General features: G+C 39.6%; 1 protein-coding gene and 1 pseudogene across 23 annotated transcripts in view; one reads left to right on the top strand and one right to left on the bottom strand.

Moving 5' to 3' along the window:
- Window positions 1–12,221, bottom strand: part of ANK3 (ankyrin 3) — a 755,326-nt gene that overhangs the window by 200,990 nt on the left and 542,115 nt on the right. For all 23 annotated transcript variants that reach the window (XM_066348428.1, XM_066348429.1, XM_066348430.1 and 20 more), the window contains one exon: window positions 2,089–2,187. In XM_066348428.1, coding sequence (XP_066204525.1) covers window positions 2,089–2,187 — 99 coding nt within the window. The remainder of the gene's footprint in view (window positions 1–2,088; window positions 2,188–12,221) is intronic.
- On the top strand, window positions 4,570–5,242 carry LOC136381070 (hepatitis A virus cellular receptor 1-like; annotated as a pseudogene).

Consider the following 12,221-nt stretch of genomic DNA (forward strand, 5'->3'; position numbering starts at 1 on the left):
GATGTACGTTATTTCATTTCTAATACTTTTACCCAGAAGAGGTTTTTATGTTTTTATCCCAATAATCTCTCCCTTATGAGATTAATGCCCCATAAAGATGGCAGTCATAATTTCCTATGTACTCCTTTTTTCCCTCTTTGTACAAAAACAGCAAATTTTAATAAATGATGCAAAATGATTGACAAGTGATTGACGACTGCACCAATAGAGGGAGAAATGAGGTAATTTCTAATCCACACACCCACTAAAACCCCAGCCGGGTACCCAGATAGAACTTCAAGCTTCTCTTTCTTGCTTGGCTGCATTACTCCTCACTTCTCTTCACAAAGATCCTCCCTACTTACAAACGATCCTTTAGCTCCCATGATCATCAAGTGGCATAAGCAATTTCTATCTTTTATTCCTTACAACCTCTTAAATAGCCTCTACTTAGCAAAAGACCCCTGGCATTTAAAGCAATGGTTCTAGCATTCTTTATATACTGGTCATTGCTTTTTATTAAATAATGCAAAGTCAGTTCAATAAGATCTCTATTCAATTTACTTCACCAGACAGTCAGTCCTTATACAGATTAGTCTTCATCTTTCCCCATTTCTTTCTGGAAGACTTGTTTCTTTTTAAATACATACATGGTTTTCAGGTTCAATAATCATCAGGAAAAAGAAGTTTGAGTCTCCTGCTAACTACTTCTGGCTGGGCTAGCTTAGGGTTAGAATACAGGAGACAAGCTACCTATCAGCTTCATGAGGACAGGGATGTCTTGTCCCATCACCCTGCTACATCTGGCCCCAAGTAGCCATTCAATAATCATTTACTGGTTGAGTGAACAATAAATGACATAGTCAATTTAGGAGCTACAGGAGTCAAGTTCAGGTTACCAGATCAGTTTTAGAAAGATGAAGATCAGGTTCTTGAAGGAGGAAGTACTAGCTTGTGGGAGGTACAGTTAAAAGACTGGGGAAAATATCCAAAATTCTTAGATAGGTGGATGTTTAGGGAAAGACCACCTTTTTATTAGCCTGGCTCTCACTCACACATTATAAGAAATGCTTGAAATGTTGGAAGGAAAATGCTTTGGTTGGCGTTTAAAGCTAATTTGAGCTCTGAGATATACTAGGAAAGGCTGGAATTTATTTCTGGCTGACTTTATACTGGCATAGTTTATAAACATTAGCTTGATCTTATGACAATGCTGCACAGTGGCCAGTAATTGTCTTTACTTGCAGAGAAAAATTACATGTGGGAAGTTAAATAGCCTACCTAAATCAACTAGCTAAGCTCAGAATCTGGGATTCAAGTTTAATTAAAATTCTTAGCTATTTCCTCACTCACAGTCCATCACAGCGAAAAAGCAAGCTGCCAAACACCTAGCATGACAGATTTGTGGGATTTTTAAAAAATTTTTAATTGTAAAAAAAAAACACAAGTTAAAATCAAATTTACTTCCTTAAGCATTTTTAAGTATCTAGATCAGTGTTAACTCTAATCGCATCGTTGGATAACGTCTCTAGAATGTTTTCTTCTTGCAAAACTGAAATTCTGTACCCAGTGAGCAACTTCCCGTTTTCTGGTTCCCCGGAATCCTTCTACTCTCCATTACACTAAGTATGGTAGATACCCAGAAGTGGTACTGCTGGCTCATATGGTAATTCTACTTTTAGCTTTTATGAGGAACCTCAATATGGTTTTCTATAGCAGCTGTACCATTTTCATTCCCACCAGCGGTGCACAAAGGTAGACAGGTTTGCTTTTAAATAAATGTCAGTTTTAGTATCAAACTGACTAAACATATAAGCCTGTATTGTCAAGTAATGATTAAATTATTGGAAATTTAATGCAACTAAAATTCTAGGCCTTAGACATTAGTTTCTGTAATTACAGTCATGCACTATTTAGAAATGTATTGAACATTTATAAATTTGGATCATCATCCCATTTTAACAAGAAGAAACTTAGCAATTACTTTCTGAGAGACTGTAACAAATGAACAAAAATAAAGCCTGTGTTGCACCAGTGGAAAAGTATTACGAAAAGTATTCTTACTTCCTGAAAATGAGTATAAGCCATGTACATAAATTACACTCTTACCCTCGTTTTGGCATCGATTTTAGCTCCTCGATCAAGCAGTAGTTTTACCATGTTGGCATTTCCTCTTTTTGATGCAACATGTAAAGGAGTGATGTCATTCTGTGGAAGAAGAAAAAAAGTAGGTACAGTTTGAGTATCTTCAGTTCAACTAAAACATTGCTTCCAAAACCTCCCTCAACCAGTCTTTCTTCTTTTTCTTCTTATTTTTCACAACATTTTGAACAGTATGCTTCCAAACATTTCTGACAGTAACCGTCTTCAGAAGGAGATTCCCTGTCAAAGGCATGGATTTTATGAAAGATACATTGTGGAGCGGAGTCTTAGCTCATTTATTTTATTTACTTGAGGTGACAAATGGATAACGATTTTTTTTTTTGCTCTAAATTCCTGCACCTTTAAGTCAATGAGCTTTCCTACAAATTAGTGCTATATATATTGGCTAAAGAGTGGTTGACCAAGAAACAGCTGATTAAGTCACAGCAGACTGAACCAAAGCAGTATCATGCTACTCAGAACCTTCCCTGAGCTGATAGCAACACAAACTGGAAAAATCAGTCGCAGAACTTCCCATGTATATTGGGCTAAAACGTGTTCACAGGCAGAAGACTGTCTTTTTTTTTAAAAGAACTACTGTGGAGAAATAGCCATAATATTAGAACAATATGAAATTCCAATCATGACCTCGATACCATGGTTCTTCCTCTATGCATCTTTACTGGTGTTATGACTGTTTTCAAACTGTCAAGGAAACATGCATACAGTGAGAAACACTCTCTGGTTCAGTTCCTTACTCCTGTGTAGCAGCGATATGGGTTTAAGAGCTGTTGTTCACAAAAGCCAATTACAGGATAAATGAACCAGGCTCAAAAAGGGGTTATATTTTTGTTGTTTGATTGCAGATACAATACAATAGCTACCAGGTACTGATCATTTTCTATGCATTTGGCACTGTTTTAACCCTTTATTATCTCATTTAATTCTCATAATCCTCATGATGTCAAATACAACCTGAATTATAATGCCCACTTTACAGATGTAAAAACAGCCAGCAAAAGCAGGATTCAAATTAAAATCTGACAAACTCATGGTTTTAAAAAACACTTCATAATAAAAAATTTCAAACAGGGACAAAATTTCAGAGAACATCATAAAGAACATTACCCTGGTTCAGTATTATCAATCTTTTGCCAGTATTTTTCTACTGTCCTTTCTACTTTTTTTTTTCTTGCTGAAGGAGTTTAAGAAGAGGAGAAAAAAAAATTCTCTAAGAATCATGCTGTTTCATCCATAAATACCACAATGATCTCTAACAGATAAGAAAATTTTTTTTTAAAAAAATCACAATATCATTATAACAAAATCCAAATAACCTCATAACATCAAGACCCTGTTCAAATTTTCCAGTTATCTCCAAAATCTCAGCTGGGTTGTTTAAAATCAGAAGATCCACATCTAGGATGAATTGTCCCTTAGGTCTCTTTAAATATCCATAGGTGCCCTACTCTACCTTCTTTTTCCCATGTTCTTACATTTATTGAAAAAAAATCTAGGTAAAATATTATGTAGAATTTTCCACATTCTGGACATGACTAACTGCATACTCATGGAGTGTTCCTTAGCATGTTCTTTTTATCCTGTATTTTCTATAAACTTTTCTAGTTAAATGATTTTAGCCATTCTACATCTCCCAGCTGAAGAACCCTTTATAGCTCATTATTCTTAGATGTTAAAGAGTAAATCAAAAACAATTCAGCCTGGCCAGGCGGTGACACAGTGGATAGAGCGTTGGACTGGGGTGCAGAAGACCCAGGTTCGAGACCCTGAGGTCGCCAGCTTGAGCGCGGGCCCATCTGGCTTGAGCAAAAGCTCACCAGCTTGGACCCAAGGTCGCTGGCTCGAGCAAGGGGTTATTTGGTCTGCTGAAGGTCTGTGGTCAAGGCACATGTGAGAAAGCAATCAATAAACAACTAAGGTGTCACAAGGAAAAACTGATGATTGATGCTTCTTATCTCTCTCTGTTCCTGTCTGTCTGTCCCTGTCTATCCCTCTCTCTGACTCTCTCCCTGTCCCTGTAAAAAAACAAACAAAAAAACCAACAAAAAAAACCCAATTCATTAAATGAAAGAAGATAAAAGAGAAATGAGTAAAACAAATTTGTTTTGGTATTGCTGGTGGGGACTAGATGGGACTCATATCATTGTTCTAGAACAGGGATATCCAAACTTTTCTAGAAAGAGCCAGAGAGCAAATATTTTTGGCTTTATAGGCCATACAATCCTTATTGTAAATATGCAGCTCTGCCAGAGTAGCAGTAAAGCACCATATACAACATGCAAAAAAATGAGAGTGGCTGTGGTCCAATACAATTTTATTTAAAGAGCACTTCAGAATTACAACAAAACTGTAGAAAAACTATTACTGAGAACCACCCAAAAACTAGCTGAACAGAATTCCTATAACTAAAAACATAAAGAAGGAGCCATGAGGAGACAGAGCAATACCATCGTGCATCCTTGGGTGGCTTTCAGAAGTCTCCTACTACTTTGGAAAGATGCTGAACTTTCTCAGCTACAAGTGAGTGAGTGGTGGGTCAGCCTGCCACACTACCCTGTACCGACTCAACATCTAGTAAAGCCACAATCATGTGCTGGGGCCGAGGGGTATGTGGTTGGACTCCATGCTCAGATCAACTCATTGGGACTAATGAATATCAAGTCACATTTCAGAGGAACAAGTCTTGTAAGCTAAACAGCATCATTTAGAAAGAGAATGGATCTTTAACCGTCAAGAATGCAACCTACTCTGATAGTGGCAGGTATTATTTTGTGTTAAGCACTCAGGCCAGTTTAACAATTTGAAAAGCAACATATTATTAAATATCAAGCTAGCTCCACCTAAGACTACCAATGTTCTAACATCACCTAGGGTCTCTACCGCTGCACCTACAATGCCAGCATCTAAGCAGAACCTCAAGACAGCTCCACCTGAGGTCACCAGTGTCCCAGCATCACCTGGGGTCACCACCTCTGCTGCTCCAATGCCAGTGCCCATGCAGAACATCCTGAGAAAAACAACTTCACCTTCCCCAATGCTGACAACAAAAACACAGCCTATCACAACCACAGGAAACAAATACAACCAGTTTCCCCACTGAACTTTTGTCCAACAGATGTGGGATTGGCACTGGGACATAGCCTTCGGATGGCATCTGTTAATGCAATGAAATCAGCGTGACCCTGGAACAACATCCATGAATGAGCACCAACGAGGAGCTCTACCTCGGGGTCTTCGTTACTTCCATGACATCGCTCGCTATTCTGGCTGTCAAAATTAACCAGAAAAGGGCCCTGGCTGGTTGGCTCAGCGGTAGAGCGTTGGCCTGGCGTGCGGGGGACCCGGGTTTGATTCCCGGCCAGGGCACATAGGAGAGCGCCCATTTGCTTCTCCACCCCCCCTCCTTCCTCTCTGTCTCTCTCTTCCCCTCCCGCAGCCAGGGCTCCATTGGAGCAAAGATGGCCCGGGCGCTGGGGATGGCTCCTTGGCCTCTGCCCCAGGTGCTAGAGTGGCTCTGGTCGCAGCAGAGCGACCCCCCCCCCAGGGGCAGAGCATCGCCCCCTGGTGGACAGAGCGTAGCCCCTGGTGGGCGTGCCGGGTGGATTCCGGTCGGGCGCATGCGGGAGTCTGTCTGACTGTCTCTCCCCGTTTCCAGCTTCAGAAAAAAAAAAAAAAAAAAAAAATACCAGAAAAATGTATGCAGTGGGAAGGTGGTAAAATAAGCAAGTTTTCATCAAATGACCCTAAGAATCGATCTTTGTACGATACAACCGCAATGTGCTACCAAAATCAACTTTGAGAACAATCGTCTTTCCAGTGTGCATTGGCCTCAGTGGCCCACCAAGGCTTTAAGCTCTTGACTGAAGAAGACAATGACCAATCAGCATTGGTCTGGAATGGTTTTTCTGTCAATTGCCCATGGCATTCAAACATGTACACTTATGTTGGGTAGTGTCTCTAGTTCATCCGTGAATAGTCAACTTTATTGGTAATAGAGTTCTAATATTTTACGTGAAGAAAAAAAGCTTTACAAAAAAATGGTGGCCTGACTTGGCCTGGGGTTGGTAATTGGCTGATCCCTGCTACAGACCTACCAGCTTACAACTGAAGATTTTATATGTAGCAGGTTACAAAAGAGGAAGTAAAACTATATGTTGTGTACTATGTATGCTGTGGTCCTCTTTGGTGTGGACTGTTTTTTTGGTGTGAATGAGAGCTGGCAGAAGCAGATAAACTTCCTTATGATTTTTTAATTGCCTTGCTTGTTTCTCTTGTCTGAGTGCAAGTGTACGTCTCTCTAATGACCCAAGCAGCACAGTGGGTGAATTCTAGACATGAGACAGCAGGTGGAGTGTCGGGTCTATTGGAAATGCAGTCTAACAGGAGGCTTACTGAGTTCAGAGTGAGATATGGCATGGACTTGTCACCTTCCTCTGTGAGTCAAGGCTTATATGCTGTAGTTCCCTTGTAAAAATGTGCCCTTGCCTGGATGAGCAGGACTTAATTAACCTTTACCACAGTTGGCTAATTTTAGTGAGAGGAAGACCTCTCTTTCTAATTTTATCTCTTCATGTATTCAGATATTCATTTACTCATGGTACTCTCTCATAGGGTGGATATGTAGATGTCAAAAGGGTGTCTTGAATTTCTAACTCTCAGATTTTTATACACCTTTCTGTTCCTCCTAAGAGGAATATTTTATAACTCTGTAGCACTTAAAAAGTGCTAAAAAGGGTATATACTATGTAATTTCATTTTATCTTCACAACAATCTACTAAAGGAAAATACATATCATTAACATCACTGGACAGATAAACTGAGGAAGAAAACTAGTCAGTAATTTGTGTATTTAAGAGACAGCTAAGTAGAGGCAGAATCAGGGTCAGTATTCAGTGCCAAGCCTTCGGCAGTGGTATTTTCATTCAGGGATCATAATGCCTCTGTCTAAAACTATTGCCTCTCATTCATGTCAAATGGAGCTTCTGAATGAAATATACACTTCTGAATTCCTGAATCAGGTAATGACTGCTTCTGTCAATTAGGGACAAATCTACAATAAATGTCAGCAGTACCTTCTGAACTACTCAATAGGATATTTGTATTTTGATTCCTCGGTTAACCAATAAAAATACCCTATGCTCTGCTGCTGCACAAGGCCCAGTGCTGCATATCCATTATGTAAGTGAGCAACAAAATTATGGAATCCCATTATATCAAAGAGCCCAATTATATAAGAGATAAAGCCTCACCAGGTGGTGGCGCAGTGGATAGACATCGAACTGGGACGTGGAGGACTGTTTGAAACCCTGAGGTCACCAGCTTGAGCACGGCCTCATCTGGTTTGAGCAAGGCTCACCAGCTTGAGCCCAAGGTTGCTGGCTTAAGTAAGGGTAACTCGGTCTGCTGTAGCCCCCCCAGTCAAGGCACATGTGAGAAAGCAATCAATAAACAACTAAGATGCTACAACGAAGAATTGATGCTTCTCATCTCTCTCTCTTCCTGTCTGTCCCTACCTGTCCCTCTCTCTGTCTTTCTCCATCTCTGTCTCTGTCTCTGTCTCTCTTTCTCTCTCACCCCCCCCCCCCCCCACACACACACACGGCTTGTGTAATAGAAATCTTGTTTGCTGTTGGTGAAAAGTAAATCTACATGTGCTTTCTGGGATGCAGTTTGGCAGTATATAGAAGACCCTTCAAGTCTACAACCACAGATACAAAGCAGAGGCTGAGTGCCATGGCAGAAAGGGCAGGAATGCTAAGAGAACTTAGTCCTGAAGTCTAGGTACAGTCCCTAAGACTGAAGCTGAGCCAGAGTGAAGGATCCTCAGCCCTCGCACAAGGAGAGCAGGAGTAGCAAGCAACTGCTGAGGTCAGCCAGGAGCCTGGCTAAAGATGGTCTCTGTGTAACAGGCATGCAGGGAAAGCTGAGGTGGAGCACTAACTCCAGTAAAATTCTCTGACCTGCCCCTCTCCAGTAGTTCCCTAAGCATAAGGCAATGGCAGCCCTCTTCTAGAGAAATTTAAAACCTGTGGTGCATTCAAACAAAAGATAAACTCAGCTTAACTTTTGACTAAACTGGCTCAACCTTCCACATTTACCACCTGATAGAAGACAAAGATATTGTTTACCTCAGTGTCTTCTGGTCTGCACATACAATTCATGAATCTAGCTAGTGGGAAAGGTGAACAATATGCATCACAAGTTAGGGAAAGAATCAAATGGGAACAGTTGATAATAAAAAACACACAATACCATAAATGAATTCCTTTGTTAGATTCATCAGCAGACTTCACATAGCTGAGGAAAGAATCAGTGAACTTAAAAGTCAATAAATGACGCAAATGAAACACAAAGAGAAAAGAAAAAGAGTGGATAAGAAAGAAAAAAGCGTCCAAGAGTTGTAGGACAATATAAAACATCTGACTAGAACCACAAAAGGAGAAGAAAAGAGAGAATAATGCAAAAGAAATATGTGAAACAATAATGGTCAAGAATTATCTCAGAATAATGAAACACACCAACCTACACATCCAAGAAACCCAAAGGACACTAATCAAGATAAACAATAAAAATAAAACACAACTAAACATGCCAGTCAAATTGTTAAAACTAAGATAAAGAAAAAAAATCTTGAAAGGGGCCCTGGCTGGTTGGTTCAGTGGATAGAGTGTCAACCAAGCATATGGACACCCTAGGATCGAACCTGGTCAGGGCACATATGAGAAGTGACCATCTGCTTCTCTTTCCCTGTTCTCTCTCTTCTCCTCCTGCAGCCAGTGGCTGGATTGGTTTGAGTGTTGGCTCTGGTACTGAGGATAACTCAGTTGGTTCGAGTGCAACAGCCCCAGGTGCTAAAAATAGCTTGGTTGATTCGAGTATCAACTCCAGATGGGGGTGGATTCCAACCAGAGTGCATACGGAAGTCTGTCTCTCTATCTCTCTTCCTCTCCATCCAAAAAAAAAAAAAAATCTTGAAGGGGACATATTTTATGTAGAAGAAAAGATAATACTGCAATTACAGGAGACCGCTCATCAGAAATTATGCAATCTTGAAAACAAAAAAATGACATCTTTACATACTGAAAATAAACAAGTATCAAATGAGAATTCTATTCCTAGTACAAATATCTTTTTTAAAAACCAAGGAGAAATAAAATTTTTTAAAGATAAACAAATCCTAAGAAAATTCATTACTAGAAGACGGGCAATGTAGGCAGTAGGCATATGATACAAACAGAAACTGAGATCTACACAAAGAAATATAGAAATAAAATAATGAAGGTAAATATAAAAGCTATTGATGATCTAAATAAAAAATGTTAACAATACATTGTGGGATTCACTATATATGCAAAAGTAAAATACAAGATGGCAACTGCATGTAGATGGTAGGGAAGAATTAGAACTACCCTGTTCTCAGGCTCCCACACTAGGTAAAGTGATATAACATTTGAAGGTAGTGATTCATTCATAACATAGGAATATGATGACATAAGCAGTAAAAAGATGTAAAAGAACTTGATAAACATGCTCTCATTTTTGTATGTAAGTATATGTATAGACACATTCTAAAAAGGCTGTAGAGATAGATATTGACCCAAATATTAATTTATCTGTTGGTGGAGATTATAAATGCTTTTTTGCTTCTTTATGCTTTTCTAAAAAAAAAATCTATGGTATATTTGTACAATATACAATGAAAAAAAGACTATTTCTTTTTTCTTATTACATAACTTGTAGCCCACCTTCACCACCTCTGTCTCAGTTCCCAACATTTGCATTCTTCACTGAGAGCCCTGGAGAGGTTTTCCCTAGTCATGAACTCTCCTAATATTTGAACTCTGAAGGAGCCTTGTAAGTTTGGGGATACCTTGAAAGTAAATATATATTACCAATTTTTCCCCATTGATGTAGAAAACAAAGTATGAGTAGAGTTAAAGATCTATGTTCTTTCTAAGAAGAAACCTGTATTAAAACTTGGATAAAAAGAAAGTCAACCTGGAGTTTTGAAGCTAATCTGAATATAATGAAAACAAAAGTAAACACTAATTTTGTCTAAATGAGCTTAAATAGAATATTTTTTTCTTGTACCAAAGATGTAACATTCAATACAATGAAGTATATTAGCATTTTGGAAAAATTTTTTTAAACTGATAAGTAACTCTTAATTCAGTCTGCTTAATTACCTATTTTATTAATAAGAAAGTGACAAGGGACGTTAAGTGATTGCCTGGAGTCACAGAGCTGGAAGCTTGGCCGAGACACTTCCTGAAGGTACCAATCACTGTAGTTTGGGAACAAAAAGTGTCAATTCAGAAGAAGACATTTTCCTTCCACTTTTTTTTTGTCTTTTTCTGAAGTTGGAAATGGGGAGGCAGTCAGACAGACTCCCGCATGTGCCCCACCAGGATCCACCTGGCATGCCCACCAGAGGGTGATGCTCTGCCCCTCAGGGGCGTTGCTCTGCCGCAATCAGAGCCATTCTAGCGCCTGAGGCAGAGGCCACAGAGCCATCCTCAGCGCCCGGGCAAACCTTGCTCCAATGGAGCCTTGGCTGCGGGAGGGGAAGAGAGAGACAGAGAGGAAGGAGAGGGGGAGGGGTGGAGAAGCAGACGGGCACTTCCCCTGTGTGCCCTGGCCGGGAATTGAACCAGGGACTCCCGCACACCAGGCCGACGCTCCACCACTGAGCAAACCGGCCAGGGCCTTCCTTCCACTTTTAAGGGAAAAAAAGCAAATCACCCAAACAAGCTAAGCTCTCTTAGGATGTCTACAAATTCAGTACATTCCATCATACCTTTAGACAGTAATATGTTTTATGATGTTATATTATACAATGATCACTCTTTAGAGTAAGATCCTCTAACTTCAAAAATAAAAATTTTTACAGTGCTTCCTAAATTACAATACTGACTTAGAAAAAATGTAAGAAAGATTTTTAATAAGGAGTTTAGAGGTAAGGAAGTCTATCCTGGTTCTAACTTTATTTCAATTCTATTGCATGCGTCTAGTAGAAAGCACATTTCATTAGGAAGAAGACGACCAGGCCCTAAATCTCTTCCACACTCACTTTCCTGATAGATGACATTGGGAATGTGCCTTATCCTCTATGAACTTATATTTTCATCTGGATAGTAGACATAATACCTGTAGTGCTTCCATCACAGGACTGCCAAGAGGAGATATGAGAAAATTGAGGAAGGAAACTTTATTAGGTATTCCATATATTTTATCTCATTTAACACAGACAACTCTAGAAAGAAGTACTATCTAGTTTTCCCCTTTACTACAAATGAAGCAACTAAAACTCAAGAAAAATCCAAATAACTTGCCAAAGATCACAAATCTGACATGACATGTATGATTCTAAAGTACACATTGGCTTCTTTCACTAGACGAAACCATGTTGCCCTTGCACTTCTAAGCAGTACAAATATGGGACCAATTCTTACTTTTTGTGTGCGTGTGTGATAGAGACAGAGAGAGACAGAGAGAGGGACAGATAGGGACAGACAGGAAGGAAGGGAGAGAGATGAGAAGCATCAATTCTTTGTTGTGGCACCTTAGTTGTTCATTGATTGCTTTCTCATATGTGCCTTGACTGGGGTGGGGGAGCTATAGCCGACCAAGTGACCCCTTACTCAAGCCAGCGACCTTGGGCTCAAGCTGGTGAGCCTTGCTCAAACCAGATGAGCCCACGCTTAAGCTGGTGACCTCAGGGTTTCAAACCTGGGTCCGCTGTGTCCCTGTTCAATGATCTATCCACTGTGCCACTGCAAAGCATTTTGGAACATTGAACAATATGATGAGATAAGCAAGTATAGGGTCAGGTAGTGCAGCAAGTTAACAGAAGAGGTAGTACTTTGGATTCAGAATGTTTAGGTTTAAATCTCAGGCCTACTCCATACTAGCTGCATAACTTTAGTTCAGTTTATTTAACTTCTTTGTATCACAGATTTCTTATCCATAAAATTAGATTAATAATAGTATTGCTATTATGGGATTGTCATGAGAATTAAATGAATTAATAAACATGGAGTCTTAAGAATGGTGCTTGGCATTAAGTAAACCTATAAAA

This window comes from Saccopteryx leptura, chromosome 9 (genome assembly GCF_036850995.1).
Source record: "Saccopteryx leptura isolate mSacLep1 chromosome 9, mSacLep1_pri_phased_curated, whole genome shotgun sequence".
In the NCBI taxonomy this organism is placed as follows: Eukaryota; Metazoa; Chordata; class Mammalia; order Chiroptera; family Emballonuridae; genus Saccopteryx; species Saccopteryx leptura.